Source organism: Myotis myotis, unplaced genomic scaffold, assembly GCF_014108235.1.
Source record: "Myotis myotis isolate mMyoMyo1 unplaced genomic scaffold, mMyoMyo1.p scaffold_m19_p_1, whole genome shotgun sequence".
NCBI lineage: Eukaryota > Metazoa > Chordata > Mammalia > Chiroptera > Vespertilionidae > Myotis > Myotis myotis.
Genome location: NW_023416313.1, coordinates 57,980,268 through 58,005,456, shown reverse-complemented (window position 1 = coordinate 58,005,456; position 25,189 = coordinate 57,980,268). Strand labels below are relative to the sequence as shown.

At 35.4% G+C, this 25,189-nt stretch overlaps 1 protein-coding gene across 31 annotated transcripts in view; it reads right to left on the bottom strand.

Moving 5' to 3' along the window:
• Positions 1-25,189, bottom strand: part of PTPN13 (protein tyrosine phosphatase non-receptor type 13) — a 212,291-nt gene that overhangs the window by 124,554 nt on the left and 62,548 nt on the right. For 27 of the 31 annotated variants that reach the window (XR_004972633.1, XR_004972635.1, XR_004972634.1 and 24 more), the window contains 5 exons: positions 19,409-19,587; positions 16,819-16,884; positions 13,350-13,535; positions 8,672-8,759; positions 433-999 (listed from right to left, as the gene is read on the bottom strand). Coding sequence is in view for 28 of the 31 variants with exons in the window: in XM_036338751.1 (XP_036194644.1) it covers positions 433-999; positions 8,672-8,759; positions 13,350-13,535; positions 16,819-16,884; positions 19,409-19,587 (1,086 nt within the window). In the remaining 3 variants the exon portion in view is untranslated. Of the gene's footprint in view, positions 1-432; positions 1,000-6,491; positions 6,515-8,671; positions 8,760-13,349; positions 13,536-16,818; positions 16,885-19,408; positions 19,588-25,189 lie in introns of those variants that run through there. The other 4 variants (XM_036338870.1, XM_036338783.1, XM_036338924.1 and 1 more) reach the window with 4 other exon arrangements.

Here is a 25,189-nt window from a genome sequence, read left to right as displayed (position 1 = left end):
AGCTGGTGGTTTGGGAACCACTGTACTACCTCCACACTACTCTGCCTCTGTCTTACTTCTATGAACCAGTCTTTACGGAAGACTCTCACAAAACAGAGCATGACAGACGGTACTGTAGAGGGTTAAAAAGAAGTAGGAAACATGGTGCCTGCCCCTGAGAAGCTTACAATCTAAAAATATACTACCCCCCCCCCCCAAAAAAATACTACCCCAAATATTGAGACTATAAAGCGATTGGACTGGATATGCTTAGTAGGGACAATTCTGTTAGGCTTTTGGTAGAAGGGAGAACAGATACTGATAAAGAAGACTAAACTGAGTACAAATGGTTGGCAGTGGAAACAAGACTTGTGGTATTAATAACCCTTTTTATTAACACAATTTTAAATGTTTCAATTCAATTCTCTCTCAAACACTCACAAAATTACTAACCTTCTACATTCATGGCTTCTCTCAGAACCTGAAGTTTCTTTTGTCTCTCTCGGATTCGGTCCAAAGCACTTGATATTGCCAAGGAAGTTGGAAATTCTCGCGTGTGAAACACAGGATCCATTTTCTGAGGGCCAAAGATATCCAAGGCTATGCTTCCATCTGAGTACCTTGCCTCCTTTTTCCTAGGAGTGGTTGAAGTCCGCACTGTGGTTGCCTCAGGGTGACAGTGTCGGTATCTGCCAGGCTCCCCGGAGAAGGAGTCTCTGTCAGCTGTGCAGAGCAAGTCCATGGACGAAGCCCAAATCTTCTTCTTGGGAAGCACATCAATGCCAGGGGTAGCTTTTTTTTCTGGGCCACTAGTGTTGAACTGGTAAGGAGAGCAGGTATTTTCAGAATCTTCATGTCCAGAATTATTATCTGATAAAATGTCCTTGAAATAATCTTCCTCATCTTGTGTGTCTCTGATGGACAGAAATCCCATAGACTTACTAAGCCCTTTGTTAAGAAAGGTCTGATGAGAGAATGGAGACTTGTGTATGTCTAGTGCATCAGAAGTAGAGCTTCTTCCTGGAATGATAAGAATCTATCATGTATGCACAGAAGTTTTTGAAAATAACTGGAATGTAACCTTACTATTGACAATGAAAGTGGTGACAATTTTCTAAATCCTCCACATGGAGAATGAGAGATGGATGAGATGGATGGGATGGTCATGGTTGTGATGACAGTGGCAGTGAAAAGAGATGCAATATTTGTATAACTTTTCATAGCCCAATGATTTTTATCTAATAAAGTCAATAATATTTCAAACTTTTATTTTTTTAACAATATCATTTGATATTCCTCAGAAGTGAATTACTGGTTTTTAAAAAATAGATAAAAGTGTCTGATACTATCAAGTTTAGCAGAATATTAATTATCCATGAAATGGTTTTGGGTAATAATAGAATGTATAGTTTACTCCTTTAACTTCAAACACATATTGATTCAAACGCGTAATTCAAGCATGCATTACTTCAATATGAAGCCCTGGTATTCTCTGGTCATTTAAATATGTTTAAAGAAGAAACAAAGAATTCTTGCTATATTCTGAATGGGGGAAAAAGATCATGGCATTTGAAATTCTTAAGTATCAAAGTTTTATTATGATTATATACTTTTTTATTGTGTTTAAATTGTGCAAAAAAGTTATTTTTTTTCATGAAAGATTATCATGTACTACATAGTTTTTTCGCTCGAACATAATGTACCAATATTTATCAATTGGAATAAAGTACCAATTCTTACTTATTCTTTAGTCCTTGATTTAGTTCAAACTAGTAAGCATTCTAATTTTCTAAGGCAGCAGTCTGTAAATGCATTGAGACAGCAAAAATACCCAACCAGAAATTAATTTTTTGAATTCATAGTTCAACAACAAAAAAAATTATATATAGGGTTCTACTATTGAAAAAAGAAACATAGCCCTAACTGGTCTGGCTCAGTGGGCAGAGCGTCGGCCTGTGGACTGAAGGGTCCTGGGTTGGATTCCGATCAAGAGCATATGCCCGGGTTGTGGGCTTGATCCCCAAGGGGGCATGCAGGAGGCAGCCAATCGGTGATTCTCTCTCATTATTGATGTTTCTCTCTCTCTCTCCCCCTCTCCCTTCCTTCTGAAATAAATAAAAATATATTTTTAAAAAGAAACATAGAAGAATGCTTTGTAGTTACTAACCCAATAGCCCATAAACACTGAAGATTTCCCATGTGACTATCTTTGATCCTTCTTTGATTTTTTTTTTTTTTGCTATGTACACAATATAAATTTATATTCTTGATACTGACCTCTTCTGGGAGCTCTAAGCTTATGTAATTGGAACTGCTACTGGTATATATCAGAAGCACCTCGAACTGAACATGCTTAAAACTAATCTTTTACTTCCACATCCAAAGATGTCCATTCTACCCCAGTTTTTCCAGTTTCAATAAGTGCACCATTATCAAACTACCTACTCAAAACAACAATACAGGCACCATCCTCAAATCCTTCATCGTCCTTATTATTCCCCATATCAGATCCACCAGAGTGTGCTGGCTATTTAAATCTCAAAGATCTTACTCCATGTGATCCCACCGATTCCAGTCATCACCCTATTCCCAATTAACATTATCACTTGACTAGATAATTGCACTAGCTTCTGAACAGGCCTCCCTGCTCTTCTACTTCTTCATCCAACCATCCTCCATTCAGCAGCCAGAATTATCTTTTTGAAATATAAATTCCATGATACCACTACCCTGCTCAGTGAGTCTCAAAGGCATATGATGGCACTCTAAATAAAATCTAGACTCTTTTTGTCTGCCACTTGAATCCTTTTCAGTTTCATCTCCACTTCCTTTAATCGGGCCGTGGGTTTTTTTATGTTAAGCTCTCTTATATGTTAGGGCCTTTGTAGATTCTTTTTTCTCTGCCCTGGAATGGTCTACTCCTGACCTTTCTCTTGGTTAGTTGTTTCTTATCCTATGGTTTTTTTTTAAACATGACTTCTTCACTGAAGCCCACCCTGACCACTACTGAAGTAGAGCACTTTCCAAGTGTACCATAAATCTCTCCCATATGTAACAGGTACATTTATCATTCTCTTTTAGGTGATTAGTATTTACTAACAATACATCGGCAGACCGTGGTATCCTAAGAGAGCCATGTCTTCTCACTAGCCATGAGGCCCAAAACTGACCTGCTAATAAGGTGGCTCTTTGATAACTACTGTTTTATAAATGCTAGGTTTTTATTGTCATGTTAATGATAGTTACTATCTTTAACTACACAACTAGATGTGTACTTGCCTGATTAACACTTCACAGGTGGATACTCTATATGGTAACACATGTAGCAATATGGTATCATGGTTGCTCCATGTTGCTGAAGCACTAGGGGAAAAAAGTTCACTAATCTGAAAATTCAAAATGAGAGTTCAAATATAAAATCTGGCTATATAAATGAGGAAAAAAACATGGAAATCTAGGCTTATTTATTAGATGCTTACGTCAACTAGATCAGTGAAACCATGTACTGTTAACACTAGTGTTATTTACTTAGTAACAGTATTTGAGACTAGATAAAATGCAATGTCTTCAATTGCTTTCCTGATCTTTCTAAGCATGGCCCACGCTATTATAATTACTTTATCTACAGGCAATAATCAACACTGAAATCATTAATTAAGTACACCTAATGACTGTGCTCAATACCCACTCTGATCTCAGGAAATGGTATTTCTCGAAGCAATGCCTTTGGATCTACTCTTAAAAGATTTCAGGTGAAAACTTCCCTGATATTTCCCATCCTGGTAGAGTTAGTACCTCCTCCCACTATACTCACGGAGCATGCTGGACCTCTTATTAGGACATTTCTTCCACTGCATTAAAGTAATTCTTTATATTATATATATCTATCAGCACTCCCACTCATTTCTCCCCTCCCACTCCCAACTGGAATATTACCATAATATAAGGGACCATGTCTTATTTGTTTTTGTATTTCTAGTTCCCAATAACAGAGATTTCAAAAGAATGTCTGTAGAATGGGTAGATTACATAATCTTTTGAAAGCTTTTAAATCAAAAGCTTAATCCACCAGAAAGAATACTGTATAAAAACCTGGGTTTTAATTCTAGCTTTGCCATTCAACCCATGAGCTTGGGCACGCCACTTAATATCCATGCTTCGTACTTCCTTCATCTACAAAAATGTGGACATAATTTGTTATGCCTTCTTTTTAGAGATGACAGAATAAATGAACTAATTCATATGAACTATTATGAGCTCTTCTAAAGAAGGGCAACATAAAATTCTAATTTTGCCTTCCTTTTGTTTCTGCTTTATTTTCCTCAGCATATAATTATCTACTGTGGGAGAATTTAAAAGTTCTTTTGAGAGGAAATAATGGAACCAGAAATCAAAAGATCTACAAAAATTTTAGGTTTATTCTACAATTTAAAAAATCACATTATTCAAAATAGAGTAAGTGATGACTAGAGGTAGATTTCTATTTCTTAAGGAGGCACTGAGTTCAAAGAGAGGTTGCAGACACTATTAGATTATATACAAGGATAAACATCTATATTTAAAATGAAACCATAAGCATTTTCCTTTTGGAGAGTACACAGCTTGCTAAAAACTAAAGGGAACAATAAATACACTTGGAAGAGCTATGAATAAACAATTTAAGAACATAAAAAGTTTTTAGTATAAAACACATTCCATTTCAATTAGGTCAAAAAAAAAAATCTCCCTGGTAAAGTACATTGTATTTTAACTATTTTTGTTAAAAAATTATAATATTATCTGTAACTGGATACCATATCACCATTTACCTTTCCCCCCACAAGAGATTCAAAAAATTCACAGCATCTCTTAGAAACTAACTTCAAAATGACATTTCAGTGTTAAAAGAGGCTCCTCGATTCCCCATCTGTCCTCACAAACGTGTTCAAGTACATAGAAAAAGAAACGTGATATTATCAATACGCCCAAGTTCTGAAGCTATATCATGCTGATCTGATCATGGTGTAGGTTTCCACCGTTAAGCTTGGCAGGAAATGTTTGCTTTCTTTCTGCTTAGTGAAGCCATTTTATCGGCATGAGCAGTATTAAATAACAAAGTGGGGGCAGACAGCCCACTAGTTTGGGCCGTACTTTCTTTGACAGATCTCAGAGGTTAGATATAAGGAGGGACCTTTTAAGGTCATTTACTTATAGATGAAAAATTGTATTGTTAAAACTTAGTTGAACAATCAAATTACATAGTTACAAGACATTATCCCTAAAATGGTTTGCAAGTGACCATTGAGAGTTGAGAACTGGCACTGCCCGAAAGTAACACCAGAATTTCTAATAGAGTAATTCTAGAATTAGTCCATTAAAAATGATTTTATTGCGTTTCTATGACTTCTTCAAGAACAATAGTACACTTGCTTAGGAAACATTCTTCCATTTCAGATTTATGAGGGTCCCGAACTCTGCAAAACATTTGGTCCAGATAATCAGTCGTCTATATTTGGTTTTTACAATGAGAGTTTCTCATGGGTTTTAAATAAGATAGCTGGGCTTGGTGTCCTAGAGAAATATTTCTTCTTCACAAGGTAATTTTTTCTTAACCTTGAAGTTTTTATATTATTAGATGCAACTGACTCTTAGCTGCTAATTGCTTCTGTCTGGTAATGGCTATAACTGGGATATAACTTTTATTGTTTTTGAGATGTGGTTTTATAAACTAGTGAAAGGTAAATTAAGAAAGCCTTTGAGCAGTACTATTGTGGGAAGCTATGGCTAAGACAAACTGGGGAATCTTCTTACATTATACTTGATCCAAAAGATTATTGTTTCTTTAAGTATCAGGAACTCTAATTCTACTCAAATATTCTGAGTGACACAACTAAATTTCTTACAGATTCTCTTGAGTTTACATATAGGGAGGACTTTATTATCCAAAAAAAGAGATAGGACTATTTTAGAGAGTAAAATCAATGGAGAGACTATTTAAAGATTTCTCTGTTAATTTTTTTTAAGTCATTACCATTAATCCTAGATTATCTGTGTTTGGACAGTCTGTTAGTCATAGAATTTTAAAAAGCTGTTAGACAATTATATTAAGTCTTTCTCAATATTATAAAAGCAAAGTCACAAATAAAAGAGAATAATACTTTTGTTTGAAATGACACATAGTCTAAAAATATGAGTCAATATGGTGAAGCTATGTTTTTCTTTTTACTTTGTACAACCTAAGGTTTCAAATGGATTATCTAAAAAGATAAATCATAAAATCATATATATTTCTTTATGAAACCATTAAAATTATATTATAAATATATTATTATATCTAATAGTTTTAAACTTTTTTCATACCCATTCAATCAACAAATATTCATTGAACACCCACAAAAATGAATGTATTTAATTTAGTAGGTTTTCTCTATCCTTAGCATCTACATGTCTAGTAAGTTTTACTTTTATTTAAAAACACATAAAAAAATAACATATGTGTATATATATATATATAATACAAGTAAATAACTTACTGTTTAAGGTATGTTATAAAGTAGGTGTAGATTCAGTTCAATCTCTAATTCCTACATCTAAAATATTATATAATAATTAATGTCTATAATAATAAGATTGAATCATTGAAGGTAATATATTAACACCTGTGAGTTTTTAAAATTTAATGAACTGAATATGGCAGGGTGATTTTTTTTTCCTTTTCTATAGATTCATAATGGATAGGGATAAAATGGGGTTGGTTTTCCTATATTTAACATTTTATTGTTAGGAAAAAACAAACTGTCTTTAAAAATTAATAATATAACATTATATTTTCTAAGTAAACAAGTGACAAACAAGCAAAAAATAAAAATAAAAAAACCCACACCCCAAATTTATAACATGGACACTTAATTGATAGTAGGTTATAGAAAGGAATTCTTGAAAGAGATAAAAGAATGTACAGAAAATAAGGAGGACAAAGAGAGAGAAGGAGGGAGGGAAAAGAAAGAAGAGAAAAAGGGGGGAGAGAGAAATAAACTAGAAAGATAATAAATAAGAGAAACAGAAATAATTTCTTTTAAATCTAATGTTTAGTTATCAAAGTATGCTGTCTCCCTGAAAGACTCTTCCAGCTTGCCAATGACATTCAGCTGTAATTTCTGCTGCTATTCAGTTCTGATGGGACACTGACTGAAAATCTGATGCATTAACAAAGTGCTGCCATTTTTAGCACCAAGGTTCACACTATATCATATTTCAAACCCCAGTATAGTTTTAAGATAAAGGGAAACAGTTTTTTACCGACAATAAGGTGTGTCTGTATATATAGGAACATAAGTACATTAAAGAAACACAAGAAAGGGTTAAAAATTCTTTTTGAATTGTAAAAACTAAGTTAAACAAAATCTGCTTTCTGTTTTGTTTTTTTTTTACCTCCACATAAACTAATAATATATGTACTAGAAAAGAAACCTTATGTAACCAGAAATGAATTGATTATAACTGATGATATGAGAGCTAAGATAACTTTTCAGAAAAAGTCATTATTCACAATAAGTAAAATAAAAGTACCAAAGCAGACACTTAACTAACTGCATCATTACAGAATTACTCCATTAGAAATGATTTTATTGCTTTTCTTTGACTTCTTCAAGAACAACATTACACTTGCTTAGGGACAATTCTTCCCTCTTGGATACATGAAAGTTCTGAATTCTGCAAAACATTTGGTCGAGATAATCAATTGTCTATATTTAGTTTTCGCAATGAGTTTCTCATTGGGTTTTAAATAAGATAGCTGGGCTCTGATTATATGATTAACTGTAAAGTTAGGCATCTTAGTTTTCTAATCTGACTACATTATCAATTAGAATGTTTTATTAGAATATATTTAAGCCATATTTACATTTACTTCTTCCCAGCCTCCATAAGACAATTTCACCCACAAAATATTTTTGTTACTATTTAGATTTTCATAATTATCAATATTGCTCAGTAAAAAGTAAAGAGAAAAAAGATAATAAAAGCCCCCACAAAAGTTCATTTCATAAATTAGCCAAGCCTGAAACTTAACTTTCATTTCACATGTTTGGAATTCCTATTCATTTCCTTAAAAAATAAATTCAATTATTATATAGAACCCATAATTATTTAATGCTATTGGCAAATAGCTAAACTATTCTTCATCAGGTTTTTTTTTAAAACATTATATAATCTAACGCAGTATGTATAACTGCAAGTCACAGAATTGGTTAATCATAAAATCAATTTAGTGGTTTGTAACTAGCATTAAAAAAAGAAATAGAATATAAAATAAAGTGTAGAAAGAATAATGTTGCTTTGTGAAACTTATTTCAGTAGAGTTTATATTCACAAATGTGTACTGTTTTGTCTTGCTTTAAAATGCATTTTTAATGTAAAGTACCATGATAAAGTAAATAATTTATATTATTGCTATAATAATGTTATGAAAAAGGCAATGATTTATTGTGGTAGTCTTGATTATATTAACAACATTTTATGCATAATTTTAATGAATTAATACATTAAAATAAAGGTAGGGTTCCCATCTGTTCCCTGCCTCTACTTTGCATACCTATATTCTAATGATTGTCAAGTCACAATTATCAGATTTTCAACCCAGGTAAGTATGATTTTGTGAAGGAAACCGTAAAATAATGTTTAAGCCAAGAAATTTCTACTGTTATACTCTTACCTGTTGGTAATCCTTTTCCTCTCAATCGGTCGCGAATAGCCTGGCTTCGATCAGGTTTTTGGTCACTGTTACAGCAAAGCTGATCTGTCTGTACATAGGTAATCAAAAATCAAGTTTGACAAAAGAATCTCCCTTTTTTGTCATTGTAATATGCTATAGAATGACATTAGTTAGACAATTTTTGGAGGGTGTCGCATTATGTAAAGACATTCCACATTTGCTATTGTTAATTAGTATTCCTTGGATAAGAATTTATGTAGCTCGGTTCTGGGCAATTCATTGTCAGAAAATAAAAGGCAAGAAACAATAAAAGACAGTCTGCTAACTAGTGAACAAAGTTAGCCAAATTAAAGTAGTTAAATTGAGTTCCATTTGAAAATAAACATTTTGAAGTTTATTTGAAGTGTTATTTTCCATCAAAAAACTGGTAAATATACTCATCAATCAAGTTACATTATAATTTTTAAAATATATTAGTAATGGTATAATATAGCTTTCACCTGACTGTTGCAATGCATGGAGGGTACTGATATGAATTATTTTCAAAAATAATTTTCTAGATTTTTTCCTGCCAGGAGTTACTTTTTTATTAGAATATATTTAAGCCATATTTACAGTTAAAGCATTTGAGAAATGCTTTAAATAAATGGACATATTGAGGGATAGCAATTAAATCTAAACCAATGCTCTTTAAAAAAAAAAAATTTTTATTGATTTCAGAGAGGAAGGGAGGGAGAGATAGAAACATCATTCATTGATGAGAGAGAATCACTGACCAGCTACCTCATGCAAAGCCCCGACCGGGGATCGAGCCCGCAACCTGGTCAGTCATGTGCTCTTGACCGGAATCAAACCTAGAGCCCTTCAGTCCACGGGCCAACGCTCTATCCACTGAGCCAAACCAGGTAGGGCTAAATCAATGCTCTTTTGAGTCCCCTTTATAACAAAATGCTCTTTTGAGTTCCCTTTATAACAAAATGTGTTAGTAGTCTTAAACTTTAGTACTTTAATCAAGGGTACTTGGTTTAAAATAAGGCATGTCAAACTCGATCTAATCCCACATTACAAGGCATGAAAAGTTAGACTGAACACTGGGCTTATTCAGATGATTATTAGAGTGGAAATTTCAAAAAATAAATGGAAGGAGAGAGAATGGTAAAGAGAAATTACTTAAATCTGGCACCAAGAACATACATACACATCTGGTTTTACACACACACACGGACGAGCACATGCACACCCTAACATTTCTCCTTTAGTGAAACTTGAGTATGGACTAAAAAACTGTTTAAGGTGGTATATTCAAGGCATTGTTTCTTACCTATAAGAAGACTTAAATGAATATATTTCTGAAATGATGTTAACATTTAAACTATGTAAATGATGTTAGTTCAGATTGCACTCTATTGTCAGTAACTGAGAAGATAAGGACACCATCTCTTTGGAAATCCCTGCTGTCATTCATTGAGCAATTACTATCAGGCAGGCCCTACCTTAGTGCTGTACATACTTTATGTCATTTAGTCCGCAAAGAACCTCATGTGATAGTGGTTTTTTGAGGACTATTATTCTCTTGTTACAGGAGAAATAGCAAGAAAATTTCTAAGAACTTTGAAGCAGCTCATCAACATTGAAATAATTATCTTCACAACTGTTCAGTAGTATAGTATGAGTAGAAGGTATGTACTATTTTTCAGATAACTAAAATTGAGGTTAAAAAAAAAAAAGTAACATTACACCAGTGGAAGAATCAGGACAAGTAAGCTAGTCTACTGACTTTTACTCTATGCTAATCAATTTTAAGTAGGGATTATGGTCACTTATAATAAATTTCACCCTGAGTGAAAGATGAAGTCATTTTATCAGCTACCAGCGGCAATAACAGCCGCAGAAAAGCGTAATGGCTAACAGCATGGGCTTGGGGTCAGAGAGATCCAGGTTGCAATTGTGTCTCTGTCATTTACCATGTATGTAGCATGGGTAAGTTATTTATTCTTTCTGAGCCTTAGTTTCATTATCTTTACAATGAGAATAAAATTAAAATGACATCTTGTAACCGGGGTTGTTATGATGACTAGATGTGAAAAAGCACAAAGCCATTTAGCACAGTGCCTGGCACAAAGTAAACACTTTAAAAAATGGTAGCTGTCAGAGTTACTTCTGTCCAGGAGATGAGCAAGAGCACTGGAAAGATGAGGGGAGCATTGTTACTTCTACTTAGTAGAAATCTGCCTCTGGAAAGCAGGCTGTCTACTGATCCTTCTATTCTTCTCTCCCACTAAACAACCCCACAACACACCCCATACCAGACTTATTACTGTTCCTCAAACACACCCTGCTCTTTCCTATTTCACAACTTTTATTCAAGTTTACTTCCTTCTGCCTAGATTACTTTCTCTAGTCTACAGGATCTAGTTCAAAGTGCTATTTTTCAATGTGGTCATAACTTGTATCCTTTCCCCTCAAGCTCTCATAGCTTTAAAAAATTTTACTTTTAATACCTTTCTTCGCATTTTATAATTGAACAAATGGTTGTAGAACTTTTATTTAGAGTTCTTAGAAGGTAGAGCATATTCTATTCAAATTTGTATCTCCTATAGTATCTAGCACAGGTTTCATAAGTAGATGAGCAATATATAGCTATTGTAATAAAATGAACTAAATACCAAAAGTGATGGAGTCTTATCTAATATGGGCAATTATCAGATGGATAATAGAATTCTGTGGAGGAATAGTTCTTCATGGAAACAGATGGAAAAATATTTCCAGCAATTTTACTATAGGAGTAAAATCAGTAAACAGGACAAAGACTTAGAGGAGGTATGGTGTGACAGAGAGATCCCTTGGACTGACCAATAAGAAACATAATTTCCATAAGCTATGTCTCAATGTTTTTTATTTACAACGTAAAGGAATTAATGTTGAGCAACATTTCTGAGAGAGTGTTACGAAAAGATCTGAAAAAAATGATTCAAGTAAATGTGGGGTATGTTTCACTTACAAGCCTATCTCTTTTGAAAGTTAATAATACAGTCTGGTGTAATAAAGACTCTGAAAAGTTGTGCAGTGAAAACACAATTTCCCTTAAACAGATTTTCCTCAAGCTTATTTAATCAGAGGAATTAAAAAAATGTTTGAAAATATGTAGGAAACTTTGGTTTGGATAGAGGTCTTTCATGGATTTTTAAAATAGCTTTATCTTTGTTTAAAAGAATCACATGCAGGAATATAAACAGACAAATCAAATACAAGTGGAGCAGTTGTAGTTAAGGAGGGGAAATAAGCAGCCAAGGACCCCACTCACTCAGCCTCTATCACCTGCATTCCCCTTCATTACACAGTTGAAAAGGCTCCATGAGCTACAGTTTACAGACCATTTACCTAGCTATCAACTGGCGAAGTGTGTGCAATTTGGATATATTCCTGCCAGGCATATGACATCCTGGTTAAGATGGCAGAACTAAACCTCTAGGGATGAGGAAGCCAGCAAGAACATGTGTGACAGTGGTAAATACAGAGCTCACCCAAAGGACAGAGACACTACTCAGGAACCATAACCCTAAAGCAGTGGTTCTCAACCTTCTGGCCCTTTAAATAAGTTCCTCATGTTGTGACCCAACCATAAAATTATTTTTGTTGCTACTTCATAACTGTAATGTTGCTACTGTTATGAATCGTAATGTAAACATCTGATATGCAGGATGGTCTTAGGCGACCCCTGTGAAAGGGTCATTCGACCGCCAAAGGGGTTGTGACCCACAGGTTGAGAACCGCTGCCCTAAAGGGTAAGAACAAATTCTCATTTAGATCTAGATCAGATTTCAAAACTCAAGGTGTATCCAAACTAGGGCAAATAGAACAGAATATGGCTTAAGAAGTGCAGAGGTGGGACTATTAGATATAGTTTGTCATTCCTGGGATTCCTCATATCCAAGAGGGAAAGTGGAGAAGTCCAGGTTTGGAGCAATATGGCAGGAATACACACATGTATGCTCTTCACCCCACCCCCACACGTACCAGGTGCTAGTGTCCAGTGAAGGAGGGGAGGATTTTGGGCTAAGGGGCCCAGACAAATAAGTGGCCATGAAAGAATAATAAAATGACAGAAAATACATTTAAATAATTATAAAACTCATTTTGCACATCAATGAGTTTTTCACAACAGACCAACAAGACAAGAGCAGATATTTTCAGCTCTAATATGCTGTGATTCTTTGACATCTGCTGAATTAAAGATCTAAAGAATAGGTTTCATAAAATCTAGGAGACTAGGTCATAGCACTAGAATTGTGAATTTTAATTATTGTTTCAAATAAACAACATTAGAAAAAAAATTCAATCTCCTGTTCCTAGTTTTCAATGAGAAAATGCTACCTATAAAATACCTTTAAAGAAAATTTTGTTATATGCTAAACTTAAAAATATGATTATATGGCTTGGCCAGTGTGGCTCAATGAATGAGCACTGACCTATGAACCAAAAGGTCACCGGCTGGATATCTGGTTGTGGGCTTGATCCCCAGTAGGGGGAATGCAGGAGGCTGCCAATTCATGTTTCTTTCATCATCCATGTTTCTACCTCTGTCTCTCTCCCTCTCCTTTCCACTCTCTAAAAATTTTTTTTAATTTAAAAAAACATAAAAAATATGACTACATGTAACAAACAAACTGCAGCTTACCCCAGAAAGATTTCCCAGAACCAGCTTTACCAACTGTTTCACGTAGGAAAATGAAGGTGCACAATTGCTATTCCTAACGTGGGCACTGCAAGCATCCAGCACAGTCCGCACAGAAACCCGCGCGTAGATGACATCCTCACACATTCCAAGCAGGATGCTGTTGAGATGATCTCCAAGCTTGATGGGCTGAATACAAAGAACAGAGAAGCCACATTGAGAGGTCTGAGTAAATCTTACAAAATTAGCCATTCTGGAAGTCACAGGAACCACAACAAACACACTTCAAATACTTGGAAGAAATTAAGTCCTTATCCAATAGTATATATTCTTTATTGCATTTTACCTTTTGATATCCCAAAAAATTGTTAGCAGGTCATTAGTATACATCTCCCAACATAGGTAGTATTATAGAAAAACTCGATGGCTTTTCTGTATATAAAGAAATGGAATTCTTTATTCAAATATTTTGGTCAGCATTTACAATATATATACCATTTGGGGGAAATAAACAATTTCCTAATATTCAATAACATGTAATATATTAAATATATATTTAGTATAGATTAATACTCTTATGATAACTTAGAAGAGATTTCAAATATTACAATGACTAAAGATCATTTAAATATGTTTTCATTATGACGGTGAAACAGAGAAGACAAAATGTGAGATTTTTTTTTACTAGCTGAATAATCTGTAGATTATATCCAAATGTCCAATTAGCATACCAAGAAATGCAAATTAAAATCACAAAAAGAAGCCCCCACATACTTGGTTGAATGGTTAAAAAAGACTGACAATAGGAAGTACTGGTGAGGACTGGAGCGTTTACTGATGGGAGTTAAAACTGGCACGTCCACTTGGGTTTAAACACGCTTTCCCTGGGGCCCCTTCACTGCTCCTCCATTTGGGCATTATGTCATGTTTCAGGAACAGCTTTAGATGTACTCTCCCTATATTCTAACCCTTCAAGTCTGTTAGAGGCTCTATCTCTGGTTTCCACAGCACCCTCCATTTTCCCTAACACAGCATTCATCACATTGTGTTGTAATTGGTTTAGTTGTCTCTTCCCACAAAAGGACTCCACAGGCACAGGCCATTCTACTCCTAGTGTCTAGTGCAGTGTCTGAAACAAGTAGACATTTAATAAATACTTCTGAATTAATATTAAATTACTTCCAAAATAATAATTATTTTTGATAGGAAAATACAAGTGAAAGTTTATACTTCCCCTCCAATTTATAATTATTGATATTGACTTTCTTTTCAGTTACCAGAAAAAAGTATAAAGTGTTAATTATAGGCTGTGATCACATTTTACATATATGTTAGGCTATATAATATGATACATGTCCAGTAATAATTTAACTTTCTTAAATACACAGTATTTTTCATGATGTAAACTGAGACCAAATCAAGTTGAAGACTATCATTCCTCTTTCGTAGACCTTAAGAAGTATTGCCCTGGCCGGTTTGGCTCAGTGGATAGAGCGTCGGCCTGCGGACTGAAGGGTCCCAGGTTCGATTCCAGTCAAGGGCATGTACTTTGGTTGCGGGCACATCCCCAGTAGCAGGTGTGCAGGAGGCAGCTCATCCATGTTTCTAACTCTCTATCCCTCTCCCTTTCTCTCTATAAAAAAAAAAAAATCAATAAAAGAAGTATAAAATTTAGAAAAAATGTTTGTAACTTCTTAATTTAATGAAAAACACACCTCATTATTTTTGTTTTTAACTTCTATATTCTTATTATAAAACCTAAGTCTAATATGTTACATCTTTGCTTCAATTACTATTTAGTACTATGTTTGCATAGGGTTTTTAGGAATTAGAAGTATTATAGAAAACTAGAGGCCCAGTGCATGAAATTCGTGCATGGGGGGGAGAGGGGCGCTCAGCCTGGATTGTGAGAGGGCACAGGCCAAGCCGAGGGACCCTACCGGTGCATAATTGGGGCTGGGGAGGGATGCGGGAGGTTGGCCAGTCAGGGAGGGACTGTGGGTGTGTCCAGCCTGTCTTGTTCAGTCTCGATCAGCCAGATCCCAGCAGCAAGCTAACCTACCAGTCGATTGTCTGCCCCCTGGTGGTCAGTGCACGTAATAGTGAGCGGTTGAGCGGCCTTAGCATATCATTAGCATATTATGCTTTGATTTGTTTAACAGCCGACCTGACACTTAGCATATTAGGCTTTTATTGTTATAAATAACAATAAAAGCCTAATATACTAATTAGACTGGACATCCTTCTGGACGACCTTCAGGATGAAACCGCGGCAGCGGAGGCTGAGACAAAGGCGGCTGCCATGGCGATGGGGGCCGAGCCCCTTGCATGAATTTCGTGCATCAGGCCTCTAGTATGAGATAAAGAGCAGAAGCAGCCCAATGGTCATCAGAATCTGAGGCCTCAGTGTTACTTTAACATCTGTGCCTGCTCCCTTAGGGGCAGTGAATTATGATTTTTGAAGTGAAAAGAAAAAAAGCAAAGAAGTCTAAACCCTACTCTGAGACTCAGGATTAGTATTCATACAGTTTTTGCACCAAAAATGATTATCACTTTCAGTACAAGAATGAATCATCAAAGTCATTTACAATCCTCCTTTATCAGTCATTAAGTAAGAATAAACAAAGCACACTCCCATTTCTCTTGCTATAATTTTTTAAGTGGCTGCACTGATGAAACCTGAGTAGTTACTGCTATGACTAAGAACATTCTAGAAATAAATAATTTCTTTAGTTCTTCATTGTTATTTCACTCTGAAAGTGTGACATTATTAATGTGAACAACCAGCATAGAAATGCTGGTGTGCCCAACAGCATGCTGTAGAATACATATAAATTTGTGAAGAACATTTTAAAAAAATTTATTTTATTTTTCAATTACAGTTTATATTCAATATTATTTTGAATTAGTTTTAGGTGTAAAGCATAGTGATTAGATAATCATATACTTTACAAAGTGTTTACCCTGATATTTCTGATTCCCACCTGGTGCTATACATAGCTATTACAATATTATTGACTATATCCCCTATTATGTACTTTATATCCCTGTGACTATTTTGTAACTACCAATTTGTATATCTTTATCTCTTCACATTTCTCACCCAGTCCCCCAACCCACCTCCCCTCTGGTAACCATCAAACTGTTCTCTGTATCTATGGGTCTGTTTTGTTTGTTCATTTATATTGTTCTTTAGATTTCACATGTAAGTGAAATTGTATTTGTCTTTCTCTGACTGACTTGTTTCATTTATCATAATAACCACTAGGTCCATCCATGCTGTTGCAAATGGTAAGATTTCATTTTTTGATGGCTGAGTAATATTTCATTGTATATATTAACACAGCTTTTTTATCCAATCGTTTTTTATCCAATGGTTCATATCTTGGCCATTGTAAATAACACTGCAATGAACACATGAAAGAGCTTTTTATAAAGTGTAAAGTTGTACAAATGTGAAGATTTGACTTACTTGGCTCTGAGGTACTTCATGATCAGCCCCCCAATATAATGTCATTCCAAGAGAATAAATATGGATCTAGGAATATAATTTTTTTTAAAAAGTCATTTTATGATAAAACAAAATTTAAAAAACTTTAAGTACTATATATTAATAATCTTTTGTTCCAAAGGAAGTATAATACATAATTTGATAAAATCATCATTTTGTATTTTTTAATAAAAATGAGAGCTTTTAAAATAGAAAATACAACTAGAAATTATTGAAACTGCCCCCCACAATTCCCCAGCCCATCCTCTAAGCAACCATTTTTATTAGTTCTTATCTATTTTAAAGTTTATTTATGCAAACTCAAGTAAAACTTAAAATACATTCTTATTTTCACCTTATTTTACAAAAGGTCAGAAACTTTTAAAATTGCTTGCATTTTTAATTTAATAATAGAGATATTTCCATATCAATGCTTAGAGATCTCCTCATGTTTTTTAAATACTGCATAGAAATCCATTTTGTGGCTTAGCACTGTCTATTTAGCCAATCTATTATTAATGGGCAATTAGGATTTTCCCAAACTTTTGCTATTACAAATATTGTTTCAGCAAACAGTCTTGTGATATGTCATTTTGGACATTCAGGTATTTTTCTTGAATTGATTCTCTGAAATTACAGATAAAGGCTTAATCATCCATAGTTTTGATACATGTTGTCAGATTTCCCTACATAGAAGTTGTATCATTTTGTCTTTCTACCAGCAATATATAAGAGATTTTTCACAAGCCTTGTTCATAGAATGTGACAATCTGAAAGTGAGAAAAAAAATTTCATTGCAAGCATTTTTTTTCTTATTATGAATTCATGCGGTAGTAGGTGGAGAACCAAGCAGGGTGAAAAAAAAAGATTACACACTTTTTGATTTAACAATTTTACTACTAGCAATTTATTATGTTAATATTCACACTTCTGTGGAATGTTGTAAGAGAAACAATATTCATAGCAATACTGAATTCTCCAAGGTTCCATATCTAAATTATTACAGCCTGCTATATATGCTATATTGTTCCAAGTTGTTTCCATAGCCTTAACAATGAAATCAAATCTTCTTCTGGTCACAATGGCATCACCATCCTCAGACTGAATATTTCTATCATAAACTTTTCTTCATTAGTCCATCAAATGAATCAACAAACTCAGTCTGCTCTGCTTCCACCGTACTGTATCCTGTATTTAGTTCTTTTCCTACATTAACCTTAGATTCCTACACAAGCTTTCAGACCACCTAGTTATCCACTTTTCTCAAACTCACCCTCTGAAATAAAAAATTCCACCATATTACTCTCCTAAAATTAGGAATAGCTCACCACTGACTCAGAAGAAAGTCTCAAGTTTTGGCATTTGGAGTCTTCCTTATTCAGATCTATAGCTTCCATTTCTTTCTCTACGCACAGCCTGCCAGGTAGTAATGCTCTAGCCCAGCTGGTCTAACCAAACATTTCTCCATCACAGTGAATCATTTCACAAACTAATAGCCCTGAGTGAAATGCCTATTTCTACCTATTTTCACTTGTCTAAGTTCTACTCAGTCTGCAAAGCCCAACATAAATACCCCCTTCGCTGTGATATCGATCTACACTAAACGAACGTGTTCCTCCTCTCAATTCCCAAAATACTTTTTACCTCTATGTAGCATTTACTTCATTCTGCCATCTATTACACATTGTTCTATAGATGTTATCAGGATCAATTGTGTAATTATTTTTTATTTTCCTTACAAGCGCAATGATTTATACACAGCATGCATTAATACATCTTTATAAACATCTATACTAATAATAGAGGAATATGCAAATTGTCTGGGATGCCATCACAGTAACAGTAATGACCAAACAGCAGGCTGTGCAGGGTGACAAGGCCAGCAGGGGGGTTAGTGAGAGACGACCAAACGACTGAATAGCAGGCTGTGTGTGGGACAACCAGGTTGGCAGGAGTGTTGGTGAGGGATAACCAAACGACGGAACAGCAGGCTGCATGAGGCGACCAGGATGGCAGGGGTGTCAGTTGGGGGCGACTAGGCTGGTGGTGGTGGTGGTGGTGGGGGAGTTGGGGGCAACCAGGCCAGCAGGGGGAGCAGTGAGGGGCGACCAGGCCAGCATAGAGGGGCGGTTGGGGGTGACCAGGTCGGCAGCAGGGGCAGTTAGGGGCGATCAGGCTGGTAGGCAGAGGCAGTTAGGGGTGATCAGGCTGGCAGGGGGGGCAATTAGGGGTGATCAGGCAGGCAGGTGAGCAGTTAGGAGCCAGCAGTCCCAGATTGTGAGAGGGATGTTCGACTGCCAGACATCCCCCGAGGGGTCCGGATTAGAGAGGGCGCAGCCTGGGCTGAGGGGACCACCTCCCCATGAACGAATTTCATGCACTGGGCCTCTAGTCAGTTAATAATGGCTCACATTTTTTCATATTTTTCTTAGTTCCTTAAAACTTTATAAAACAACTTTGAATTATTAATATAAATATGAATTTCGTAAAACACACAATCATTTTTAAATTTTTCCTCAGAGGATTGAGGTAGGGTAGCCCAAACAAAATCAAGCCAAAAAAAACTTGTTACCTTTTCGACATCTGAGAGGGAAGTTAGTGATTGATTTTGAAGAACCTCGGGTGCAGTGAATGCTCGAAGATCCTTATTGGAAATATTTTCATCTGTAAATGACACACTACCAGACGGCAGCAGCAGCAGAGACCACGGAGAAATGATAAAGCCAAGGGCAGCAGGATCAGCTATGCTTACTGGTTTGTAACCGCACAGAATAAAAGGAAAAAAGAAAGATAATTTCTCAAAATTATAATCACAGGCACTACTGAGCACTTAAATTAGTATCCCAGCCTATTCATATTACATGGTAATTGTAAAGTTACATACACCAAGTCAAAGGAGAGTTTCATATACCTATTACTGCTCACATTATTAACAATAGTGACTTGTTTGAGCTTAATTTTTCAAAACCTACATGGCAGATCTTAGAAACTATAAATAGAGAACTTCCATTGTCGGTGTAAGATTTAAACTAGTTTAAGTACTTTATCACAGTGAGATAGATAGATACATAGGCTAGAAAGTGATAAGGATCAGTAGTTTTTAAACATTTTGGGGGGATCATGGATTCCTTTGAGAATATGGTCAACACTATGATTTCTCTTTTAAGGAAACTGCCTATAAAAACAAAACTCTGTATACAAAGGAATTCATAGATCTTCTTGTAGCCCATTTATTGACCCCAGGTTAAGATTCCCTAATTTAGATTATAGTGGTCTGAAAATGATAGGAAATAATCAATTTGATAGTTCATCAGATTTTGAATTAGTAAAGCTTTCAAGTACAATGAAAGGCTCTTTTTGTGTGTCAAAAGATATACCTGTCTGAACTTGGATTTTGTTTTGTTAGCATTTGTTCACTATTTCTCTGAAATTTCAAGAAGCTTATATATTATCAAATATGATAAGAGGTCTCTAATTTTATTTTAATGTTTACCTGTATGGGTGCCTAAGAGCTCATGTTTATAAGTATTTTAAAAAATGCCTAAGATTTCAGAAGTTCTCCTTTCAAAAGTAAACCTATACATTAGACTAAACAAAACAAACTTATTAGAGGGAAATTTATTTTGTCCTCCTATTTAAAAAATAAGTTAACATAGGTTTTAAGGTAACTGTTAAGGGAACTGGATTATAGACTCAAGAAATTGCTATAGGAAAATCACAGAGGCCTGTGACCGCCAGTGCCATTATTATTCGATCTGATTGGGTTATACTGATATCTAGGTCAAATCATACGAAATTGGCAAAAGTCTAGGCATCATACAGTATCTATGTGTGCCTAAAAACTACCTTTTTATTGGAACTGAATCATTTATTCTTTCTGAGTTTTTAACCTCTCTACCTGTGCACAAGATTCTGATCGTTATGTCAATAAAGAAGTAAACTATTAAAATTCATTCCTCCTTTGAAGATTAAAAAGCCAACTATATATGTTCTCTTGCTTTTTTATGAACCTAACTGTGTCAAGGAAGAAAATGTGTTTGAATGAATCCTTTAATCAGTCAGCACATATTAGGTTGCACTGAAGCAGAGTTACAGACCAAAGGTTCACACAGTCAGGCCCATCCACTTACTAGTCTGCTAAAAAATATGGCTCACGTTTATGGCAAAATATGTTTCAATCACAGTTGGTAAGCCTAGAAAGATTGTTGCCTTGCACAGCCACTTTATACATTTTCTGTTAAACACTTCTTAGGTATCTCAGAACAATATTTTCTTTGTCAAAGAATACTACTCAAAATACTGAGGTATCACATGTCACTGCATTATAAAACAGTCTACAACAAATTCTTTTCAAATCAGCAACTAAAGGGCTTACCAGGAGACCAGTTAGGGAGGCAGTGCACTAGTATCTGGTATGAGATGATGATGGCCTGCAACCAGACTGGTAGCACTAGAGGAAGTGAGAACCTGCTAGAAACTCAATGTATTTCTGTTCAACTAGAGCAGTAGAGCCAGTGACAACAGAATTTTCTGACAGACTGGATGTGGAGCGAGAAAGAGAGGAATCAGCATGACTCCCAAGATTCTGATCTCAGTAACAGAAAGAATGGAGGACTATCCACTGAGATAGAGAAAACTACAGATAATGCAGCTTGCGGAGGCAGCAGTTTGAAGATGGTAGCTAGAAGTAGAACCTGACTTTAGGACCTATTCAGTTTAAGATATCGGTCAGATACTCAAATGGGGTGTCAAGTGGGCAGTTGGATCTGGAATTTGGGAATAAGATGTCAAGAAGACACATTTTTTGGAAGTAACTTGCCTAATAGATGCTATTTAAAGCCCCGTGACTGAATGAGACCACCAAAAAGAGAGTTATGACCAAAAGGGCATCAAGACCAAGGACTGAGTCCCTGGTGTATGCCCACACCAAGACTGCTCCTTCTCAGTCGTTTTCCCAGGCTCATCTTCTCTTGGTCATCCATGCAAGTATGGTGCTGTAATATCCCTACCACGCTTCTTTCATTCATCACCCTCAATCTTCACCCCACTATTTTAATTCATTCTTTTTTTAGCCCTTCTATCCAGTTCCCCAGTATCCAGCCCTAAACCTAAGACAGGAGTCTGGGATTCTAACTCTCATGTTTCATTCCTTATTTTGGGACAGAATTATTATTTCTGGCATACCTGTTACCATCTGAATTTATAAATTACTGGGAATCACAGATAACGGAGGCACAAATGCCTCCCAGAAGTCTAAATGCTATGTCCTGTCCTACCATCCTGGATGCTGGTACTCACTCAAATCAGAGAAGAACTTGCTATACATCTCTTCCTTATCATCCCTGGCCTCAAGACTACACTTTCCCTTGACAGGGTGGCATGGAACAGAAACTGTGGGAGGTAAAAGCAAGCCATAATTGCTTATCACTCTGAAATTACTAAGAGATTTATTCACTTACCAGCACAACCAATGTGAGAAAACATTATTCTGGGAAGAACTGTATTTGTTAACTTTTGCTGTATATAATAGGTGTTTGTTTGCTTATTTGTTTTCTTTGAACATCTATAGTAAAACATAATTTAAGCACTATACATATTTAAATACTGGTAGCCCAGTGCACAGGTTTGTGCACATTGAAAGGAAATTAATTAGAAGAAAGATTTATATGGTAATTATATTACTGCAAAAAATTACATGTCAAAATAGTATATATAATATCTATAATAATAAAAGCGTTATATGCTAATTAGACCAGACGTCCTTCCAGATGACCTTCCAGACGACCTTCTAGATGAAGCCGGGGCTGCGAGGGAAGGCTGAGTCCCGGGTGTCAGAGGGAAGGCCTACTCTTGCATGAATTTCATGCATCAGGCCTCTAGTAGTATCATAAAATTAAAACACATGTGCGATTGGCGCCAGTGCGAGCTTTATATGTATCGCACATGCGCGAGTCAACGCTAATTTTTAAATTGCCAGTGCACATCATATGTACCAGCTGGTCGGCTGAATAGTCAGACAGACATACGGTCGGTCGCTTAGCCTTTTATATATATATATATAGATAATCTTCCAAAAATTACAGGTCATTTGCTCAGAGAATCCATAGTACAGTTGGGGAGATTAAATGTATACTCGTATATAGCGAGAAAAAGAACATAAAGGTGATTTAGAGTATAGCAAAATTACCTCAACTACAATGAAAAGAGAATTAATTTCCTTTTTTATATATGGCCCTTTAGATGAGTAAGATTTGACTAGGGTCAAGGGGGAGATTCCAAAGAGAGAGAGTAAAGAGCCAAAGCAAAGGTATGTGGACAGGAAATTATTAAGTTTGTACATGGAACAGTACGAATTTTGGACAGAGGAATGGTGGAGAAGAATAATGAAAATGAGTTACCAAGGTTGGTCATATTTTGCTTGTCAACACACGTGCACACACACACAAATGACATACATATTATAATTTTATTTTAAAATGTCTTGTAATAAAGCACCTGTGACAACAAACTACATTGCTGTTGAATGGCCTAAACACACACACACAACTTTAAGTACCAAATTCTTTAGAAAACTATTAAACCACAAAATATATTTTAAAATAATTGTAAAGTGTTATGCAAATGTACAAGTGAGGAAATTTAGAATCGTGGCTAGAATCAGTCTAATTTACTTTCATTGTCTATCTAAAAGGAAGGAATTTAAAGCAAATGTATTCAAAGTCCTTCAGAGAATGCTAACAAAAGAATATTTTAAAATGGAATTCCAGAAGCTTGTAATTTAATGTCCTATAATATTTCAGTTGTGTGATGATTGCCCTCAAGAATGTTATTATTATGAAAGAGTAAATCTGATGTGAACTGATTCCAGTAGTCAAACAATTCTATTTATAGACCTTACCAACATTCCACAGAAAAAGTTGCTTAAACAGAATTTCAAGCAGCTAGAAGCAAAGCTAGAAATAAACAGAAATTTGATATGCAAAGAAAGTCTTAGAGCTTCCTTTCAATAATACCTTCAACTAACACACAGCTCCACATATTTTTTTTTCCTGAGAGATCTTGACATTTCCATTAATTGGTCCCCTATATTTTAGTTTTTGGCTTTCCATTTAAGGTATCAAAATTAGAGAAATGATCAGAACTGGGTATCAAATATAAGGGAATACTAACCAAAAGTATCAGAAAATCATCTAAAGTTTTAGAACAACAATGACACCCATTTGACCTGAAAAAATCCCTTTGCTTATTCAGGCACAAATAGAGACACTGTAGTCTTCCCATCTATATATATAAAAGCCTAAGCAAAAGAACAACCAAATGACCTGTTGACTGGTCACTATGAGTGCACTGACCACCAGGGGGGCAGATGCTCAATGCAGGAGCTGCCCCTGATGGTCAGTATGCTCCCATAGCCAACTTCCTGTGGCTGGCCAACCTCCCACAGTTCCCACCCCACCCCCCGGCTGGCCAGCCAACCTCCTGTGGTCCCTCTCTCCCCACCTCAGCCAGCTGGCCTCGATCGGGCCGGCAGCCAACCTCCTGAAGTCCCTCCTCTGGCTGGCTGGCCCTTATTGTGACTGGACGAGATGGCCCTGATGGGCCCCATTCACTGGCCAGGCCGAGGGACCTCACCCATGCACAAATTTGTGCACCAGGCCTCTAGTTTTATATATGATATCAGGGTTCTTGGCAAAAATCTATGCAGAGGCCACAGTTTCAAACTCTGAAGGATTTAATGAAGTCACATTATAATACAGAATTCTCTAAAAAATTTAGTTTATATGGGCATTAAAATATATATGTAGTTAAATCAATCATCTGGTATAACAATGCACAAGTAAACAAAAGGTTTTTTGAGTATTTCTCCTGTATTTTAATATTTTCTTGATAGTAAAGCTTTGTGATAAATTATTTAAGGCTCACTGAAAATTATAGTACATGCTACAGATTGATTTCCCATTCAAATTTTATTAATTTCTTATATAATTGTCACTTTTTAAACCTTCATTTTCTCTAATATGAAACAAAATAGAATAGTAATCTCTTTATGAAAATAAAATTGTGTGATTGAAATTAAGACATCTATATAATGTAAATTGCTGATAGTCTCTTCAAAGATATTTTACATCATGTAAACTTTTTGATATAGCCAAGTATTCAATAGCATTTCATAAACTCCTACAAGCCTTTCATCCTTAAAGCTTACATTCTGATGTAGTAGGTCCCAGATCTTGCTAATCATACAAATCTCTTATCTAGAAGTCATATTACAAATATAGATGATTTAAGGTACAAAGTATCCTAAAATAGTACTAATTTTTACTTTAATTCCTTGGGGGAATATACTTTTGTA